General features: G+C 39.2%; 1 protein-coding gene and 1 long non-coding RNA gene across 2 annotated transcripts; one reads left to right on the forward strand and one right to left on the reverse strand.

The window, feature by feature from the left end:
• The first annotated feature begins 55 nt into the window (after nt 1–55).
• LOC138955170 (uncharacterized) lies at nt 56–5,066 on the forward strand. Its single transcript, XR_011452125.1, has 3 exons — nt 56–413; nt 1,024–1,351; nt 1,501–5,066. It is a non-coding gene; the product is annotated as an uncharacterized lncRNA (long non-coding RNA).
• On the reverse strand, nt 2,119–15,934 carry LOC138955169 (uncharacterized). The gene is made up of 14 exons (XM_070326836.1): nt 15,502–15,934; nt 14,750–14,848; nt 13,988–14,122; nt 13,630–13,701; nt 11,247–11,321; nt 10,925–11,029; nt 8,530–8,830; nt 8,012–8,294; nt 7,511–7,747; nt 7,205–7,281; nt 6,244–6,348; nt 5,704–5,906; nt 5,220–5,384; nt 2,119–4,581 (listed from the first exon to the last, which is right to left on the reverse strand). The coding sequence occupies exons 1-14, from the start codon at nt 15,771–15,773 to the stop codon at nt 4,308–4,310; spliced, it is 2,403 nt and encodes an 800-aa protein (XP_070182937.1). The 5' UTR covers nt 15,774–15,934; the 3' UTR covers nt 2,119–4,307.
• Nucleotides 15,935–22,500: the final 6,566 nt, after the last annotated feature.

Below are 22,500 nucleotides of genomic sequence, written 5' to 3' on the forward strand. Positions count from 1 at the left end.
TAAAGCCCCAGTATGCCGAAAATGGTTTACAGAACGATTCAAATCTTCTCACGATAAAAACAGTTTTAGCCTGATGAAACACACTAGCTATAGCCTACAACTACCTCTAATGCCGCATTCAGAGCCAATGAATCACATTTAATGGCCATTTAGAACAAGTAAACCAGACAAGAAATCATTATGTTTATTTGTACTCTGTGACATCGGAAGATACCAGTTTGTTCTGTGCGCATGCTCTGTGCCGTTTCCGGTTCCGACAAGACGCCAGCCTTTCAGTGTTGACAGTAACACGGTCTGTTTCTTTTGAGTCTTGTCATATTTTGGCTTCGACGAAACCGTGATCACGGAAGACGTCTAGTTTTGTTTTTGTTGTGGACGTGAACAACAATATGTCGGAGTCTACGGGCACAGAGGTGAGTGTGTATACTTTTGTTCTTTCATGCGGCAAAAATCTGCTCACAAGACTTGTGATACATGTCGATCATGATGATGTCCTGGATCAACCTCATTTATAAGCCAGACGTTTCTATACATCAAAATAATAAGATTGATTTCAAGTGCATACATATTTATATGTTTGGACGTTTTAAGTGAAGAGGGGGGGGGGGGGGTGTAACGGTTACTCCGGATACCACTACACCACCCTTTTAGTTTCACTTTCGGTTCTGTGGTTACAGAAATATAGGTGGGCGTTAGATCGCATTTCTTCAGGTCTGAAAGCGAGTCATAGCTCATGTCCCAGTGGTTTTTTGTTTGAGATTTCGCCGAGGGGTAGGTCACTAGGTGTTCAGTATATTAAAATCATCCTCACTGTAAATTCGTTAGCAAGTCACTAACCACAGTTGGTTGGTTTGCTCAAGGGCGTTTGCTCTGCTGTTTTATAAATGTCATTGTGAACAGGATTTTCCCATCCGAAATTATTTTGTGTGTGTGTTCTGTGTGTGTGTTCTGTGTGTGTACACATGAAGTGTTAGTTTGAGTTCAGTAGTATTTGATAATTATATAATAAGAAATCAATTTCAGGTTGATGCGGATGTCTCTACAGCCAGTAGTGGCTCACCAACACGGGTGTACCCCCTCAGTGATGTGTCGCTGTCAGGAACCCCTCCAGCGAGGGGAACACCTCCAACGAGAGGGAGGGGACGAACTATTCGGCCCAGGGGGAGAAGGAGCGACACTAACAGTTACAACTACAAGAGAAGCAAGTGATGGTGGAAGAGGGAGACAACCTGATGGAAGTGGAAGACAAAGAGGTGGCAGAGGAAGGCAGAGAATTCGACGCGGTTCCAGGGGACAGTTGGCCGTTACAAGTGCGCTTACTGTCATTCGTGACAGACGTTCTAGAATGAGAGTGAGTGCAAACTTCTTTTGTTTCTTATGTGATTTGGAACATGGTGTTGTTTACTGAAGTGTTAGTGTTGTGTTACTTTTTTTCAGCCCGACCCATGGAGATTGTAAATATGATATGACATTTGTCTTCTCTCTTATTTACTGTTGCAGACAATGATTGAAACTGTTAGCGAGCAGCGTCTGCGAGAGCTGTTTGTGACCATGCTGGAGAAGTACCCCAGCTTGGTCTTCGACGTTCTGGAGCCAGCCCCGGACAGACCAGACCATGGTCACCCCCCACCTGCTGGAGAGGGAGTGCCTGACTGGTGCATCTGTGGCAAGTGCCGCATAATGCGAAAAACGATTGAAGAAGTATGTTGCCGTAAGGCAACATGCCTCACACTCTTGGCCGTAAGTCAGTTGTATGTTTGTGTTTGTAGCACTTTCCATACTATCCATTTGATGCAGGTACAGTGGAACCCACATTTTCAGACCTCACAAAGTCTAAGAAATTCAGATCTTAAAAAGGAGGGAGTCTTACTCTTAAAATTGTTGTAAATTTACAGAAGTTATGAAAACAATATCGGAGAAAACAGGGTCTTAAAATGGAGTGAGTCTCCAGTATACTCAAAATGTGACAAGCCTTCAGATGGATAATACTATGTTTTCTCTCAATCTAATTTTGGTTTCCTCTTTTTTTCCCAAGCTTGAAATATACAATGCCCCCTGCATAAACATTCATCCAGAAACAGACACTTGTGAGGAAAAGGAAGGAGAAAACAAAAAAAGCAACTTTAAATGGTTTTAATATATATGTGTTTAGAGAGCAAACACATGGAAATTCTAACAATCCTGTATGCAGAACATATAAAACACATACATAAACTCAATTTCTTTACTGAAAAAAGTTAAAACCATCAGTGAGATTACATACCACACATACTTTTCAATATGAAAAGAAGAAAGGAAAAGTATATGGCAGATGTGAAACCACGGTTTCTATGTACAACAACAAATGCATATTTCTTTCTATAACAGGATTTTGAGGTCCTTATTCTGGATGAAGCTGTCCTGAGCCTGGCCAGAAAGTATCGCCAGGACATGATACGGGCAGATGACGAGGCAGACGACAACAACAGAGCCAATAGGCATGCAGCATATCGCCAGTTTATATTGTGGGTCCATGGGAGGCTTGGTGCGGGACAGAGACGTGTTATACCATCGTGTTGCGTTTGGAAGATCAGGGATAAATTTCCAGATGCATGGGGCCAATACACCGGATTTAAACCAGACCGTTTTGGCGATTAAACATGGTTAAAGCCATCCAGTATTTATAACATGTCAAATGTGTCATCTTTTCCTTGTATCTGTCTGTGGCAGTGAACAGTACAAGGCCAAAAATGGGGGCTGAAGGGTATTTTTGAGAAGAAAAAAAAAGAAAACTTTTATCTTGAAATTATGGTTAAATTTGTCACATAATTGTGTACGTGTACTTGTAAATTTTTTTATTTGAGTCACCTAATCTAAAAATTACTTTTTTGTTGCAAACACTTCGTTTGTAATTTTTTTTAATGGTGCTCAAATCAAATGCTGTAGATACTTTCTTCAAAGTACAAAAAGTCAGATTTACAAAAAGTCTACAAGGCCAAGAAACCTGGGGTTAAAATTGCAGAAGATACTAGTGAGTAATTACTATGCCTTTCCAATGGACCGCTAATTGTTTATCGGGGACCAAAATTCTTCGTACCGTAAATATTTGTCAAAAATCATCAAGATCTGTCTGCCCTACAGAACATATTTTTTGAGCCGTCCTCTGCCAAACACAGTATCACACAGCTCTGTGCCGCACCCACAACAAATGAAATTGAATATTGATCAGCAACAACAACAAAATAAGAGAACTCAAATAGTATGGCATTATCAACGGATGCGAAACCGAAACGTGTTTGTTTTTCTGCATTTTGTGTTCAAGTGCAACTTATGAACACCCTGTTTTGCCCATTCAAAAGCTGCTTTGGCGGGCAAAAGAGCAATGATTGTGTATACAAGCTTGGAAAATACCCACAATATCTCTAACCAGCCATCACCTTCCCATTATTCCCTTGACAGAGCTAACCTATTACCCGGATACATTTTTGCTTCCACTTTCAAACGCGTTCCGTACGCCACAAAAACATGATACTTGGCGCTTGTTTTAGCCCGTTGTTTGTAGAGTTGGCATTATCTAAAAGAATTATAGAGCATGAAAGATGGAACAATTAATATTACAGAGAGCAAGATGATGTTGGCAAAATCATGTTGTCTCAAGAAACTACAAGTACAAACATTTTAGTTGGGGAAACGACAGTACTGGGTTATTTGGTGTACGAAATGACTGTTGATCGTCCAACAAGTTGATTTAGAGATTGTTAGCGTTGTATTATATTCATTACGACATAAGTTTTTGTGGACTGATTTTTTGTTTCTAGCACTACCTAAAATCACTGTGGTATAGAAATTATACATGTTGATTACACTGATTATAATTATGTTCTGATCTTATGATGTCTTTTTGTTTAAATAAAAAAAACTAACCAAACACTCATTTTCTATTCGGCTGAATGCAAGAAAATCTGGGTTTTTTAGGTTTTTTATGCTATAATTATGGTACACGTTGTGGATTAAGTTATGGTGTCCATTCTGTAAGGGTTTTAACACCTTGGAATATATAGCCTAACAAAAATATCTGAGGTCAATTTTAAAGATCCTGAATCTAAGATTACACAGGCAAAATGACCTGGGATAAAGCCTTCCAAAAATGGGAAAGTCGGGTAAACAAAGAAGTAATGAGTGGATTGCAGCAGATATTTATTTTTCACCAAACACATGCTGTAAACAATTGGAAGAATACAAATTCTGTTTTGTTCTTTCAGCTCTGAGGTATTAATAATGTTTGGTCAGAACTTTCTAAAAACTGGTTAGCTAAGAGGGTTGCAAGTCTAGTTTGAAGAAAAAGCTGGTGTGCCAGAAAATCTGGACACCTGCTCAGCTGCCAGCTGAGCAGTTGGGGGCGGAGCCTGACCCATGATGGTTCGGGCAATGCGGCGGGGATCAGCATCCTCCAGGTCTCTGCTCCTCTTCATTCCGCGTCTGTCCTGCATGCGCTTGAGAAGAGCCTGGAGGGTCAGGTCTTTTAGGTAGCTGTAGTCTTTTTCCTCTTTCACAGGGAACACAGTCCACCGTCCACTTTTTTTATTGAAGCAACGGTGGTACCTACCAATAAAAAAAATGTGAGGATATATTGACCAAAGCAAGCCTTACACAACAATCACTTTACACGCTGGGTCAATATATTCGTGATTGTAACATATATTTTTTCTCAATAACAACGTTATGGCAACATACCTTTTTAGTTTTTTGTAACACAGTTCTCAGTCTTAGCAACCCCCCACTAAAGTCTCGTGTTAGTACTTTGAAGAACAAAAAAAGGAGTATAGAGAATTTGTATAAAAGATACTTTTGGTTTACTGCAGCTTTACTGCAGTTTACATAATAGTTCTAACCCACGTTCCACACTATTGCTCACATAGTTGCCTACCCTGTGTGAAATGTACCTGGAAACATAATTGATGTGTCTTTTTTCTCTGACTGTTTTGAATAGTTTTCTCTTCATAATTTGATGTTTTATGTTATGAACAAATGTAATGTGATTGCAATTTCTATGATTTCTTTTCATGCAGAAAAAAGGGATACCATCAGCTTGTTTGTGTCTATTGATGTGGACAGTGTATGTTGGTATGTGTGCTGAAGTAACCAAGAACACAATAACCCGTAACAAGAAACAAACAATTGAAACAACATAAAAACAGCAAAATAATGACAAAACAACACCATTTTAATATATATCTTACTGGATTTGTCCATCTGGTTTTGTTTTCACACTCCTCCCCAAATGGAAGTTGTGGTCCAGAGCAGCAAGGACATTCCTGATCCTGTACACTGGAGGCGTGTAAGCATACCTCTTGGCACAATACATGAGTATGTGCTGGTGAAACACCTCCAGGTCAGCTGTGCTCCTGTGTTGTCATAATGCACAGATGTCAGATATCATGGGTCTAAGTTCATACTACTGCTATCAGTATTGTTACCATACCAAACTGAACATGCTATGCTCACTTTATCTGTGTTCTGATGCTGTTTTTAATAACTTGATAGCCCAGGTTTATTCTTTACACACGGACAAACCACATGTTAATGCAAATACTATCACCCTCTTCTCGATTCCCAGTCAATAGCCAAATTCTTGTTATCCAAAAATCGTCTACATGAAAAATATTTTGTCCAAACTAGACTAAATGTAATAAAAAGATCCCACCTTAAACGAAAACAACTCACCGGAAGTTCAAGTAGTGTTTCACTTTACTGAGAAGGCGAGGGTGCAGGAGAATGTTAGCCAGTTCCTTGATGGTATCGCTGTCCTCTCTGGCGTCCAGCCAAGGTTTGTTTCTGTCACTCTCAGACAGCTCACCATGCTGGCAGCATCCAAGGGCCCACTCATGGTCTCCTGTGATGTGGTGCAAAACACCGCGAAGGAGCTCCTGTACACAAGTTTAAAAAAAAAAGATACATACTCAAACAACCTTGCTACTAGGACTTACATAATCGATAAACTGAAGGCTGAAATATGTGGTTTAGTTACATATTGACAACAACCCCCCTCAGTTTGTATCCAGAGCAATTAGTTTTTCTATGCCTTGTTACACGAACGGATTTCATATATCTTCCTTGTTTCCTTATCTGAAATTTACCCCCAAAAGTCAGCACATTTTATATGGCAATTATATAATTAAGTGCATGGGGTGACAGCTGTTTGTTGGCCATGGAGGTCAACTTTTTAACATTTAAAGTACATGCATAGCATTAAAAAAAACATACCACAAACTGCCTGTGGTCTGTAGCTGTTCGGCAGGTGAACCAAAAATGATTCACGATGTCTTTCGTCCACTTCTGTAGAGCAGCATGTTTCCTTAGGCTTCCAAGCTAAAATACAGAAGCAAATTGTGCATTATGCATACAGCTACTTTACATACCTTTCCTAATCTATTCAATTTTACAACAATAACCATCTCAGTATTACTGCCCTTCCAATGCAAAATAAAGTTTACCAACATGGTGTCTTTTCCATATTGTTCGAAGATAGAACACTGAAGGTGAGATTATTGCATTTAACACTGTCATATAAGTTATAATAATGCTTCCATCTTGCTTGGTTTGATTTTTGGAATCTCTTTGTTATTACCCACTGGGTCATTTGTCTCAGGTAAAGCTGCTAAGGTCTTTGCAGTATATGGGAAGGTTGCACTTGCCTTCATTCAAGGAAATAATGATCATGAAACACCCTTTTGACCTCCCAATTTTAGACCTCCCCTGTTAAGACCTTACTTTTCCAGAATGTCTGTTCATAACCTCTGTAAATTCACCAACATTTTAACTTTAAGACACAATTTTCTCAGATTGTTGAAGGTCTTAAAAGGGGTCCCATTGTGTCTGTTACTTACTTCTATTCTAACAGAAACACTAGGACATGAAACAGTTATAGACGCTTCTTTTATAAGTCTGATTTGGATCAAACATCGTATGACATAATCTAAATTCTCCTCAATTAGAACAGTTTTGACGCAGCATCACTCACTTATGTTGTCCGTCAGGTAAAATGTGAAAAGCTTTCATGAATAAACACTAAATTATCAGCTTATTACTTGCCATAAACAAAACGATTTAAATCAACCTTGTCACCCCCGTCGCGATATAACCTTGAATGGTTGAAAACGACGTTAAACACCAAATAAAGAAAGTAAAGTAAAGAAAGAAACCTTGTCACCATATGACAATATACCTTTGTTAGTTTCTTGCTCAGGTTCTTCGCAGCATGCCAGATGTCGTGCGAATGACTCAAAGCAGGATATGTGCCCTCTGAAATATAAGCAACAGTGTCGTTACTTTGTGTTTTAATTGTATAACAACACTTGGAACTGAACTAATTTAGTGCAAATGTAAGCTCACACAACAATGTATGTGTACTTTAAAAAATAAAAACCATTACTTGTCAAAAAAATGTTTTCTTCTGATAACAACCTGACAGATGTTAAAAAACCCAACAACGAAACTCTTTTTAAAGCTTTTGCCATTATCGCATACTCACTCATCACAGCTCCAATGCCTGTGTGTGCATCTGTGACCACCTCCTTCACATTGATGCCCTTCTGCAGGAGGTCACTCATTGCCCTGCGGAAGCCCTCTGTCTCCATTCGTGGCGACTTTCCGTCCGTCTCCCTCTTGTCTACAGTTTTGATGGTCAGGATTTTTTTGGTTTCACTGTCCATCAAAGTGTATGTGCAGTACTGGGCACAGTACCCAGGCGAGTCATTGCGGCCATCTCCTGCAAAAGACCAAGAAACTTACTTGCATGCAACTATTTTTCAAGGAGTGGTAACGGCCTGATCATCAATGCATTGCGGCTGGCTTGGACTTTCACTCTTTCAGACAGGATAAAAAAAAATTGTCAAGGGAAGAAGGGTGGGTTTGGAATCACATTACATTTTCATGCGTGACAACACTGGCCATTATTCTTTCTGCCATTTTGCAAGAATGCAAGTAGCTTCCAAAGAAGAAAAATCACACACAGATCAAATCAATGAATTACCCAAAACAACTATCTCCTTGTTTCTAATTGAGTCCAGGACCCTGGTCTGGTGATCCTTCCAGAAATCATCGATCGTTGGAACAATGTAATGGCCCTGAATCTGGAAGAAGGACGTCCTTGAGAGCATCTTCAAGTTCAGGTGCTTCCCCAGCATTTCGATTTTGCCAAAATTGTTGCCCGATGTCACTATTGCCATTGCCAAACGGAAGTCCCCGCTGTGAAGGCGCCTGTTGAGAATGGGCTGGGAGCACCAGGTGTTGCTCACATGACCACTATCGCATACCTGTCAGAAAAAAACAGGATCGTAAGATTTTCATTGGAACCAGAGAGTTTTCATGAGTTTGTTTTTTATGGACATGACCATGACTGTCACAAATAATGGCTAACTTAGTGCATTCTTTTGTATCCTTAATCAATCAAAATTCAGCTGTTCAGACGCTGATTCTCTTACTACTCAGTGCTGTCAACTAAAAAGGGTCTATTTATTGTGAATTATATATCTTGTGATCCAGTCTTACCCATTTGACGTACAAAGCAGAGCCCACAAAACTGTGCTCAAGTGTGACTGGTTTGCCACACTTGTCACTGTCAGCTATGCAGGTGGTGATGGAGGTCAGGGCCAACTGCTTGACCTGCTCAACGGAGCAAAGGGCCATGGGAGAGCTTGCCACCTTTTCGCATTCCAGCTCATGTACCAGGTGGATTCCTCTCCCAATGAAGCCTTCCTCCTCTTCTTCCTGAGGGTCCTCTTGCTTCAGTTCTCCAAAAAACATCTCTTCGAAGCTCACCTCTGTTGCCTCTTTCTGTACTTCCTCTGGGCTGAAATAAGTGAAAACAGTGTCACCAAAGCACATAAAGGGATGGCCATAAAAAAATGCATTCAAAAGTGTATACAGTGGAACCCCCCTTTTAAGACACCCCCCCCCCCCCCCCCAATTTAGGACCCTGTTTTCTCAGCTTTCCTCTTCATAACCTCTGTAAATCTTCCCCCATTTTAAGACTCCATCCTTTTTAAGACCTGATTTTTTCAGATTTTTTGAGGTCTTAAAATGGGGATTCCACTGTATATGTGTGTCTCTGCACTGTAATGTGTTTTAGATTTATTCAAGCTACAACGTCAACGGTAGACAGCTGCTATGTTGAAGGCACTGTGCTGGACAGCTAGTCTTCACGGATTCGGTTGGCCTACTTCTGTATATCAATAACAATTAATCTATATTAAACCAGTCTGACAATCACAGCGCATGACGTGCAGGAAAAGTAGCGTGCGGTGCCAGTGAGACGTAACATCATGAGTCAACTTAGAAAAGAAGCGACTAAAATATTTAGCCATCTTTATTATCAATTTTGTATTTTTCGTCAAATTCACAACATCCTGCTGTTGCCTATGTTCTTTCAGATCAACACTGCTCGCGTGAAAGAGAAGAAACCTATAACACTTTGAAATTGACCAGGACACTATAAAGTGGGACAATTTATAATGAATAGATATAGTCCGTCCGGGTGACCAGCAGAGGACGTTTTAAATCATTTTTAAAAAATCCAATAAACTTTTGCATAGTGTCTACAAATAAAAGTTGTTGAGGACGATTAGTACTATCTTGTCTGAAAAGGGTTAAGCACTAGAGTCAATAGTTTTTGTTGTACTCTGGTAACATTTTCAGCGATGTGACCAAAAGTGGGTAAATATTAACCCCGGATGAGCCTCAGTGACGCATAACGCTGACCTAAGCCAGCCAGGTGTGCCGCGTGAGCACGTTTTTCACACCAATTCTGTAACATTGCATTCCTCTGAGCGTAAAAGTTAAATCTAAAAAAAAAAAAATACAAACACGAGAGTTCAAATGAATATATTATTTATTTATTATGAAGAGCTTATATAGCGCGAACCACAATTAACTGTGCTCTCCGCGCTCTACATGCCGTTTGAAATGGAATTTTTTACAGATAGACAAACAGACATTTTTTACACACAATATATAACCTATTCACATCGACCAGCAAACTTCAAGCCTATTAGGCGAACATTCACCTTTCACGGCCTATTATTCCAAGTCAAACGGGTATTTGGTGGACATTTTTATCTATGCCTATACAATTTTCTCAGGAAAGACCCTTTTGTCAATCGTGGGATCTTTAACGTGCACACCCCAATGTAGTGTACACGAAGGGACCTCGGTTTTTCGTCTCATCCGAGTATTAGACTTTGAGGTAAAGCGTGGGGCTCTTTTGGGGTATACATGTGATAATTTTTCTTTCAATTTCGGACAATTTCACGTGTACAGGGCTTAAACCACAATAGATATTTGTTTGTTTGTTTGTTTGCTTAATGCCCAGCCGACCACGAAGGGCCATATCAGGGCGGTGCTGCTTTGACATTTAACGTGCGCCACACACAAGACTGAAGTCGCAGTACAGGCTTCATGTCTCACCCAGTCACATTATTCTGATACCGGACCAACCAGTCCTAGCACTAACCCCATAATGCCAGACGCCAGGCGGAGCAGCCACTAGATTGCCAATTTTAAAGTCTTAGGTATGACCCGGCCGGGGTTCGAACCCACGACCTCCCGATCACGGGGCGGACGCCTTACCACTAGGCCAACCGTGCCGGTTCCACCACAATAGATACAAACTAGTACTTTTCACACAAAATAGTACTACTTGCCTATAACAACTTTTGTTCTTAAATACATACCAAAATATCATTTGTTTATTTTTAAATAATTTAAAACGTCCTAGGCAAACGACAAGAAGAAGATTTAAAACGTCCTATATTGGTCCCTCGAACAGACAATACAGTAGTCTAAGCAACAACCAAAAAGACCTTGGATACAGAAAAATAAAACAATGATAGCACTTCCATACCAACGATGAATTTAAAACTTATGAACAAGACTTTCAACAACTTACAGAATGGCTTCCAGATAGCAGCTTGGTTCATACTCTGGATCATCAGGATCCGCTGTCTCTTCACAGTCTGACTCAGACTGCAGGGTGATGTCAATAGAAGTCAAGCTGCAAACAGTGTAAAAGGATGAAAAGTTTATCCTAGCACAAGCACAGATATTACTTTCCAGGCATAGAAAGGACAATGTTTGTACAATCTAACTACCTTACGGTTTTCTAGTATCATCGCACACACTTACCTTTCTTTCTTACTTAATGTCACAAAATAACTTTTAAAATGTTATTGCCCTGGTGGATGCCAAAAACAAAAATAAAAAAAGCTTACTTAAACGGATCAAGGAATGATGCTGATGGCCGTCTCAGCGCTCTCGCAGCCCTTGTTTGTGTAGGTGGAGTACCTCTGCAACAGATATGTATCATCAATAATTATGTGATGAAATATCAGGCTCAGAAAATACCACCCACTTGCACAAGAAGATGTACAATGAGAAACAAAACAAACAAAAATAGAAATCTTCCATTCAGACCTTCCCAAACCACACAAAACTACTACCCATAATGATCATGGCAATAGTGCCTGAACATGCATAAACAAACAACAAGAAGAAAAAAGGAAACAAAACAAACAGGCAAATTTCCTTGACTGGGAACTGAACCCAGATCACTTCTGTGGAAGCACTATCATCCTACCACACCAGGTGGGCTTTCGAAGAAATAAGGGGAGTATACAATCTAACGTTGGACTGTGTCGTCCATGATGAAGCGTCATTTAGAATCTTTCATGATCAATATCTGCTACTCATACTCAACAGACATAAATGTCAGCTTGTCAGGTGGTGATGGAAACTGACCATGACTGGCATGAAAACACACAACAAATGGGAGGGATCGGTTCAGAAATGACCATTTGTATGATGTTGACCAAAGTGGCATAATATTATATACATACTCAGGGAGAAAAAAATGAAGACAGAAATAATAGATGGAATGGAAGCTTCTTGCTTTGGCAGCATGCACTGCTGTGCAAACCGTGCCATTTACTTCTTAGCCCCAGCACCGAGTGGTCAGATAAGGGACGACAGCGCGCTGCCTCAGACTAAAAATAAATGTTGGTAATGTGCACTGTGTGGGCTCGCTGTTGAACACACAGAACCAAGCCCTGACCTGTGACTGGTCCAGAGTGCAAAATTCGAGTTTCTGCCTGCTCTCTGCTGGGGCAAAAACACCTTGTGTCTAATTTTACTGCTACCTCCAAGCAATGCCTTTAGCATTATGGCAGTGTAAACAGTTTCTGTCTCAAACCGCACACAACGTAGGAAGACCTATTCTAGGCACTTGCATGCAATCAATATCATAAACCTGGTTAAAACACTCACACATTCTGTAAATACTGCTCAGTTGTTTTTCACACTGCTAAAAATCACAGGAAACGGAAGAGCAAAAATAACTGTGAGCCTCATGTTCAATGGTCCGAATGTAAGAAGTTTGGCCAATCACAAAGCTGGTTTCAGAACCACTCCTATCCGCTACAGTGTATTGAGAAGTAAGATATGGTAAATGATGCGCTCGGCTTTTATTTCTTATGAGGAGGAGATACAGAAGACAGAAAAGGCCTGCTCACTCGACAAATCCCAGCAAAAATGTTGATGAAAATTATGACTACCAACTTCCAAAATTAAGATCATTACTATAATAATAGTGATCATTCTTTATTGCAAGACAACTAAAGCAGTGGTGGAGCAGATGACCATAAACCACATTCCGACAATTTACAAGAGTATCGTTGTTAAATACTAAAAGGCCCTACACATGTCTCTGACAGTGCATACATGTGTTCTCTGCAAGACAGATACATAGATGATTCACACAATGCCACTTCTGCTTTTCTTTCTTTCGCAGTTTCACACACTCTCTCTGTCTTACATGGGGCGGGGATATAGCTCAGTTGGTAGCGCGCTGGATTTGTATTCAGTTGGCCGCTGTCAGCGTGAGTTCGATCCCAGGTTCGGCGGAAATTTATTTCAGAGTCAACTTTGTGTGCAGACTCTCTTCGGTGTCCGAACTCCCCCCCCCCCCCCCCCCCCCCCCCCCCCCCCCCCGTGTACACTACATTGGGTGTGCACGTTAAAGATCCCATGATTGACAAAAGGGTCTTTCCTGGCAAAATTGCTTAGGCACAGTTAATAATTGTCTACCTATACCCGTGTGACTTGGAATAATAGGCCGTGAAAGGTAAATATGCGCCGAAATGGCTGCAATTACTGGCCGTATAAAATTTCATCTCACACGGCATCACTGCAGAGCGCCTAGAACTGTACCCACGGAATATGCGCGATATAAGCCTCATTGATTGATTGATTGATTACATTGCAGTGGTGATAACTTGTGTGTGGGAAACCAGCAGCAGATCTAAAATTGCACCGCATAAAAAAGCATAATAGCACAATGATAGGAAGGAATGCTACACATGCAAGAGAAGCTAGCTGCTCCCTTTGATTTGACACTGATAAAACATCTTCACTTTTTCTCTACATGTACATTCAGGCTTTCGTCCTTGGATTTTGGGCGACCAAAAAGAGAGGAAAGGAAAGATAAGCAGAGATGTTTATAGTATTGTTACTGCTTGAAGTTGATGATTCTGTTAGTAATTTCACAACAAAGAGATGATTTTGTTTGCCATTTCACAGCAAATAGTGAAAGAGACTTACCCCTGCTTTGGGCCAACCTGATCTTCACTGTCTGTGGTAAGAATTTTCTCAACACCAGACAACTGGCCTTCACTGAAATAAATTGGAACAAAACTAAGCTTTACACAGGTCAGTGACAAGATAACTCGCATGTTTACTTTTTGAAAACAACAAAAAACGTGATCAACATAAAAAAAGCCAAATAAACATCCTGTAAAAAAACAACAAGACACAACCTACAAAATATGAACTTGACAACTGTAAAGTACATGATCATAGAATTATATGGTTCAATACCAATTCCTCACACAATTTTTAATTTTTTAATTTTCAATTCACATTTATTGCACCTTTACATTCAAAACTTAAGTCTTCATACCTCTCAGATTCAGCTGCAGATATTTCTGACATTCCAGGTGTTGGGTGGCCCATGTGAAATAAGTGCGTGGTGGTTGCTGGAGTTGAAGTAAGTACCCCTGAGGTACCTGGGACGGGCTCTTTTTCGGAAGCAGCTCTGTAAAATACAACGCACTGTGTCACTCTAAAACAACCTGTATATAGCCTAGGGAATGCTAAAAATTAAAAAAATGAAGCAGGTGGTACCATGGCAACTGTCATTAGACGCAACTTGTATGTAGTGGGGAAATAGCTCTTTCTGTAGCGGTGCTGCGTTCAATAATACTTCTACTACTTATAAATCGCTATCAGTGTACGTGTGGGTTCGATTCCCACATTTTTTGAGGAATTTATTTCAACTTTGTGCAGACTCTCCCTGGTGTCTGCGCACCCCTATGTGCTCACGCGCATGCACACGATAAAGAACCTAAATTCACAGCGAAAGTCTCAGTGCTTGGAAACATGAATACACACATGCAGGAAAAAAATGGGTAGTGCCTTGACTTTATCATTGTATGGCAGCTCGCTTTCCCCAGGAAGAAAGCAGCCCAAATTTCCATGAGGGTAACCTAACACTGTAACTGGATTATATAAATATTCCTTATCCCTAGACTTAGCAGAAATCATTCATACTTGTTCACAGTTGGAATTGGATGCTTTTTAATTTAAATTTTAGTCTAAATATGAACCTTTTTTTTTTAACAAATAAAATTCAATGCTAGTGCTTAGAAGTTGGTTTACTTACCTGCTTGGAACAGAAACAGGTACATGTGGTACAGCTTCATGGTCTGTATGTAACATCTTTGTAGTTGTACTTGTATTGTAAGACTTTGTAGTTTCATAACTGACAAACAAAAACACAACCATTACAATGCATATATATATATATATTGAACAGAAACAGTAAACAGCAGATGGTAAATGAATAGTGTTTGCGTTTGCTGATGCAGACAGTGCTTGAACATTAATTTTAAATCTAATGAACATTTGTTTCTATTTTTAGCAACAAAAAGAATGCAAAAAAACCTCTATACATTGCAGTTATGCTAACGTTTTTGTGTATGCTACTGCTAGTTCAGGCCTGAAAGTCCCAAATAATGGCACACTAGCCTTTGGCCAGTGATTCTTAAACTTTACTAATACTAAGACTAGCCAGACAGCAAACTTTACTATAGCCAAACCAACAATTTGTTACAGTAACTTTTCTGGCATTTGGCAAGTAGATGAGTATTTCTACTCGCCAGTTACATGTTTCTACTCACCATGGCGAGTAAATTACTCGCCACTTTCAGGGCTGTAGTTTTCACAGCGATCAGAAATGGTTCAATTTACAATGCATCATTGCATGTGGCTGTGCACAGACTGAGCAAGTACGTTGTTGGGTTACCCTTGTCGATCCCAAACGCATGCATGCATTGCATGATCAGAAAAATACCCGTGGATGAATAACAAAACAAAAGCAAAAGAAAACAAAGCAAAGAGAATACAACAACGTACGTGTCGAGGAGGAGTTCTGCCAAACTAGGATTTGTCAGACCGAGGCTTTCCTTCAGCTCTTTCCATCTGTTCACCTGTTTTCCGATACTAATTACTTTTGCCTTTTGGACACGCTGATTTTGGTTGCGTCTCCGTTTTCTCTCCGATGCAGACAAGACGTTGTGCCTTGGGTTTGTCACCCTCTTACGCTTTCGAGGGATCACAGATGGTTGGTTATCTGCTTCCATGATTTTATCTTCTTCTTCAGCGTTCGACTGTTGACTGAGTGTCATCCATGTTGGTATTGACTTCGAAGTACTTCCGGGCGTGATTTCCGGTATTGTATACAGCCAGCACCAAAACGAGGCGCAAATGTCGTAGAGGACTCATCCACGAAAATAAATTCTTTGAAAATTTATCACGCTCGACAGAAAGCAGCCAGGATGTTCCCGTTCGCTGAGCGTTCAAATGGAAGTATGCTTGTACTGTATTTAGACGCTCGGGGAGCTCTGTGATGGTTTACGGGAGGCTTACTCTGCCTTTAAACCACACGTTACGTTCACTACTGAACGTGTAACCATGTAAAACGTTACTATCTCAGATAACGGCACTGACGCTACCGGAAATAGAATTTATCAGTGAAATTCTACCATCAATTTAGTAATCGATGCGATGTAAATTATCCTAAAACTGTGGTATGATCACGACATCGTTTAGCATTTAGGATCAAATGGTGCCAGTGTGTACACAATGCACTAATCACAGACAACAGTTATACACTTTACGTACATGTAACTCTCCAACTGACATTGTCTGCCACTTGAAACAAATGACTTTGGAAGGAAAATTAACTCCAATATATAAATATTATGTATGATTTTTAATAATTACTTGCACTTTTTGAAAATAAAGCTTTTTCTACGATAAGGTGTTTACCCCCTAAATGTATAAGTCATCCGGTAGAAAAACCGGAAGTATCGTGTACTAAGCATATGTATATGTTTAAAAAGTTAATTGTGTTAACGTAGAACATCTTGCCTATGTATATGTTTAAGTTTTGAATACTTTAGGAGAAAACCATAGCCATTATTCATTCATCTTCAACTAACACCCCTAATCTCAGGGCACATTATGTTAGTGGGGGTAGGGTTTCAATCAGTCAAAAATCACTTTCATTCAATATTTTCTGCCATTTCAAATACATACACGTAATTGCACAATTTCATGAATTTTAAGATGCTTTGACTGACTATACCAAGAAAACCTGCACTTTTTGTAGAATTAGTTTTTTTGTCCATGATTTATGTTTAAAAATGTCAATTTTTACGACAAAAAATGCTAACGGTTGCCTCACCAAAGGGCACGCACCTACGACGATAATCGTGTCTGCCAATGCGTGTGAAATGCATATATTTTGAAATAAGGGGAAAGCATAACATATTTCACTAAAGTGTCTCACTATAATACCTTCTGGGTGTCTTTGGTTAAGTGAATTGCAGATAAGGCTTTTTGAAAATGAGAGCTATACATATATTTTATTAAAACTGAAACTGGTGAAGTCAAAAACAGACATGTTCTGAAGAAGTCGTGCTAAAATCGTGTATGGGCTTTAACTTCACAGTTTGCGTGTTATCTTTTCAAGAAAACCCGTTGTCATCGCTAACAATGACCTAATTTACACATACATATCGGTCGGTCAAAGTCACGTTTTTTTAGAGAGGTAGTGTACAACATGTCGTTTTGTACGTTTCAATTACATGTCCATTATTATAGTCACATATCAATCAATAAATAAATGCGCATACTTTTATTAAACGTTACTTTCACTTTAAGATCGCTTCTAACATTTAGTATAATTTCTGACAAATGCACGCTATGTAATAAATTGATAATATTATGGACGCCATGTGGTAAAACCGGAAGTTGAATTATTTTGCGATAGCAAAATCCTTTTACAATGATCACTTTCCTTTTATATTAAGCTGATCTTTAACGTTATGGGTAAAAATCTAACAGATTGAACCAAATTATCCTTTTTCAAGCCTGTGTATGTGTAAACTCTTTTTTGCTTCGACCCGGTTCGGTTTTCGGAGTTGATTCAAAATCATCCATTATGTATCTTATGTGACTGTTGTTTTCCTCGGTTAATTAACAATTGTTGATGTAAAATAATTCTAGCTGTGAGAATAAACAATTTTCAAGATGTTTTTGATTGCGGTTTCAACCAGGCGTTCAGTTAGCTATACATATCGATTGAGAAAATGGCATTTCCTGTTTTGTCGTCCGCATGTTATACAGATGTTGTTAAAAATAAAACTGTGTATACGAATTAGGCATTTTACTTGCTGTCTGATGGCAAAAATCTTTAGCTTTCGTTTAAGGTATAATTTGCTTATATCCGTATGCAGTCAAGCGGTACATGACGGTTTTTTGTAACCTACCCCCTGCGTCATGGCTGCATTTTTGCAGAATATGGGTCATGTTACAAAAACGCTTCTCATTCTTAGGTGGTTGGGTTTAGCCATTTGTCGTTTACCGAACTGTGGCTGCAAATAAAACAAACTTTCCAAAAAACATAATATCTAATGTGACCACCAAAAGTAACCTTTCCACTATAGCCAGCCAGGTGACTAAATGGACAGTGTGTTTGTTTAACGGTGTGTTATGCGTTTGAGCCCCGTTAGGTACGGAATTTGCATGCGTTTGCTAGATTACAAGTTTGACTTTTTGAATCCAACGGTATTTATCTGCTTCAAGGAATGTGAAACCATTAGAAATACAAGTCGCGTAATGCAAAATTACTACATTTAGTCAAGTTGTCGAACTCACGGAATGAAACTGAACGCACTCCACTTTTTCACCAGGACAATACAGCTTCGTCAATCCCCGGCACTTGTAAAACGCAGTGAATTTGACAAGCCAGTCAGTATAGCGTGGTAGTGGTTGCGTTTAGCAGGATAGTGCGCTTTTCTGTATTTTTATTCTTTTTAACTTTTTTTAGCTTGTTTTTAATCCAAACATAACATATCTATATGTTTTTGGAATCAGGAACCGACAAGGAATAAGATGAAATTGTTTTTAAATCGATTTCGGAAATTTAAATTTAATCATAATTTTCATATTTTTAATTTTCAGAGCTTGTTTTTAATTTGAATATAACATATTTATGTTTTTGGAATCAGAAAATTATAACAAAATAAGATGAAATGGTTTCTGGATCGTTTTATAAAAAAATAATTTTAATTACAATTTTTAGATTTTTAATGACCAAAGTCATTATTTAATTGTTTAGCCTCCAAGCTGAAATGCAATACCAAAGTTCGGCCTTTGTCAAAGATTGCTAAGCCAAAATTTCAAATCAATTTAATTGAAAAATGAAGGTGTGACAGTGCCGTCTCAACTTTTACAAAAAGCCGGATATGACGTCATCAAAGACATTTATCGAAAACATGATGTCTGGGGATATTATTACCAGGAACTCTCATGTAAAATGTTATAAAGATCGGTCCAGTAGTTTACTCTGAATCGCTCTACACACACACACACACACACACACACACACACACACACACACACACACACATACACCACGACCCTCGTCTCGATTCCCCCTCTATGTTAAAACATTTAGTCAAAACTTGACTAAATGTAAAAAAATGATGATACGACGATGAAGGGAACAAGGACTCCTGATGCAGGAGAGCTGACGTCGATAACCACTTGCCGATTTAAATTCATTTAATGAATTAGCATAGATACGAAGCATTGACGAGCAAATAATCAGAGGGGTATTTAAATTACAACACTGCGAATGCCCCTTGAACTTGTTGAGGTCCAATCCAGCAGGAAACTGTTCCAAAAGGGATCCTTAGGTGTACTATCTTTAAAGTATCCATGGTCTGTTAAATTGCCGGTATCTAAGGGGGGCTTCGAGGAAACTATGTTACTCAGCAACAAGTTGTGACTTCCGTCGTCTAAACATTCACATTTGTTCTTCGTTCATCCTTCTAAATTTCTAATAAACCAATGCTCAGATGAATATGCATACACAGTCACTTGCCGGGAGTGGGATAAGGAAAGAGGAGAGTTTGCCAAAAAAACTCCCTATGTTGCAATTTGTCGCAAAATCCACCAGCAACAAGTGCTTTGACCTGCGGTTTTGGCATCGTCGCTTTGTTCGATTATACCGAGCAACAAAAGAAACGCGAAAAAATTCTCCAATGTTTGATTGACAAAATCTCGAACAATTATAGAGTTAGAATTATCAAATCACAACATTTTCATGAAGGCATGTTTGACCTAGCTGTTCCGTGATTATTTTGATGCTGCGACAAGTAGGTTTGACATTAACGAAGTTTTGGAGGTCCCGCTCAGTCAGCCTTCATCGCGCTCTCTGGCCACTGATCGGACACTGGTTGCTTCCAATGATGTTCCTGGTAGTGTCAGCGGCTGAATTGAATCGATGTCGAAGACGTTGTGGCAGGAAATTGCGATCTTGTCTTATTGGGGTAATGCAAAAATAAATCCACCGCGTTGCATAACTGCAGTGCTTCCAATGTCACCAGAACATTGCAGAAGGTGATAAACTGTTGGAATATGCACGTTTAAAGCACATGCCAGCGCTTCTGGATCACCCCCAGCTTTAAATCGACCTGGCATTTTGGTGGTGTCAATCTTGGCATCCTGGCTGTTTCAAAAGTGAGACTGGCAGCAAGCGTGCCATGGTCTCTTTTGATTGCTAATGCATTAGTGAACACATCTCACACATTAAATTTCTCCTGCTCTACTTGCACGTGGTGCGAGCGCGCATTATGTGTTTAACGATAAACCTGCTTGCCTCGTGTGTTAAAACAGTCACAGCATCAAAATAGTCACACAAAAGTAAGGTCAAACCTGCCTTCATTAAACTTCTGTGGTTTAATAATTCTAACTCTATAATTGTTGGAGATTTTGTCAATCAAACAATGACGAATTTTTTCGCGTTTCTTTTGTTGCTCGGTATATTTTTAAACCAGTACTGTACGCACGCAGAAACAGCCGCCCAACATGGGCAAAGAGTAAACTTTGACACATTTGTGTTTCCACGTGTGTTATTACTGTCTTAAGTACATGAGAACCTATACACAGCAGCTGACTGTGTAATTTGTGTGTTCTAGACATACCGTTAGTGTCACAATGGCTCAATTGTCGAAAGCGAACATTTTGTGAGAAACGCACTTCGTTCGTTTTACTGTCTCATTTTTAAGGCGTATTATTGTCGACAGAACAGATTCTTCCTATGTCATCCCTAGAGGGAACGCATGTACTGCAAGACTTCTTTGAAGTTAAATTCTTCCTCCGATTCGTCTGTCTTATCGTTCCAAGGGCAACAACCATGTAAACACTGTAAATACTCCTCCTGAGAAAAACAAACACACACAAAAGTTGATATTTGACTGAATGTTTGAGTGGGAACTAGAAATTGAGGGGATGGAGAGGATGTATGAGTGTGTACATGTGAGTGTGTGTGTGTGTGTGTGTGCGTTAGTGTGTGTGTGTGTGTGTGTGTGTGTGTGTGTGTGAGCGATTCTAATGAACCTACTATACATATGTTTTTGAAACTTTACATATAAATTCTCCGGGATAATATCCCCGTACATTGTTTTTTCCTCTTTCTTTTAATAATGTCTGTGATAACATATCATGTCTATCCGTTAAAAATAGTTGATGTGGCACTGTGGCGATCACATTTTATCTAAATCGAATTTACAGAAATTGTTGTCAATCTTGGAACCGGTTTGCTGATGACAGATTGACTAAATCTTGTAATATCACTTTTATCGACTAGTTTGTGTGTTTGTTGTCGTTACTGAAAAAAATAATGTTGTAAAAGCTGCATGGTTTTGGTTGTATAAAACTTGTGGGTTTGTAACAAAATGTGCACAGTTGGGTTTTGTTTTTCTACGCCTCTCTCTCTTGTTCAGGTGCAGGTTTGGTTATTTTTCTGGTGGTTGATTTTGAACACTAAGAGAAGAAAACCCAAGCACTGCCAATTAATTCAATTTTGCACTGCAGGCGGGTATTTTGTGATTGGCATTTTTTTTCTCGCAATGTACCATGAAAGTAATTGTATATAACACACAGTCTTTTTAAAAAGGCAGTTTTTTTTTAGAAACCTTTGAAGGGTTATATTGTGTTTCTCCTATCCCTCATAATTCAGTATTTTTGAATGTGATATAATGCAATGTCTTTCCTTCTACACCTTGTTTCGTCTTGCCTAAATGTTATATAGCATCCGATCCTATGCTTATCCTCTTAGTGGACGCCCCATCGCTCAGTGTGCTAAAACAATCATTTATTGTGTTTTTAATGCTGTCTCATAATGTATCATATTATGATCGTTGAAAGTCATAATGCAAAAATGCTAACTTGCTAATTTCAATGAACGTGCTTTCAGGCAGACTCGAGATTTTCTCTTACAGTCCCTGTCACTAAATGAATTGTTAATTATCTGTCCGCGAATGGGTCTGTCATTTTGTTGTTGATCTTTTCTGACATTTAGTAAATGTTCACTGTAAAATATTTCTGTCCATTCGTTCCTGTCAGGTCCGATCATACAGATATTCTTTCTAATGATCGATATTTTTTGAAGTGATTGGAGTTGCTGCCACCATTCAACTACGTTGTTTTCTTTCTTAATTTGTTTCATTCTCTCATTCGTTCTTTCTGCCTTTCTGTCTATTTTTATTGTCATATATAGTTTTATTTACAGCGATATACAGCAAGCAAAGCTCTACGATGTATTTTGCTCCATCGGATGGTTATTTATTAATTAAATTGAAATGCACATTAAGACACGTTGCAAGGTAAAGCAGCAACAGTGTCGGAAGGGAACAGCCCATACACAGAAATGGCATTTGCGTGTAGGAAGCCTGCATGGCGAGTAATCCTTGCTTTTTTTCAATCCAGACAGTTAAAAATGGCCAATGAATATTACAGGGCAACAATTTGAACAATCATGTTTGACACTATGCATGAAGA

This window comes from Littorina saxatilis, unplaced genomic scaffold (genome assembly GCF_037325665.1).
Source record: "Littorina saxatilis isolate snail1 unplaced genomic scaffold, US_GU_Lsax_2.0 scaffold_645, whole genome shotgun sequence".
NCBI classification, from domain to species: domain Eukaryota; kingdom Metazoa; phylum Mollusca; class Gastropoda; order Littorinimorpha; family Littorinidae; genus Littorina; species Littorina saxatilis.

Coding starts and splice junctions, on each gene's coding strand:
- LOC138955169 (XM_070326836.1), bottom strand. CDS start 15,773: ATGACACTCAGTCAACAGTCGAACGCTGAAGAAGAAGATAAAATCATG. Junction 11,030..11,246: donor TCATTCCTTGATCCGTTTAA/GTAAGCTTTTTT, acceptor CACTGTTTGCAG/CTTGACTTCTATTGACATCA. Junction 5,907..6,243: donor CAGACCACAGGCAGTTTGTG/GTATGTTTTTTT, acceptor ACTTGTGTACAG/GAGCTCCTTCGCGGTGTTTT.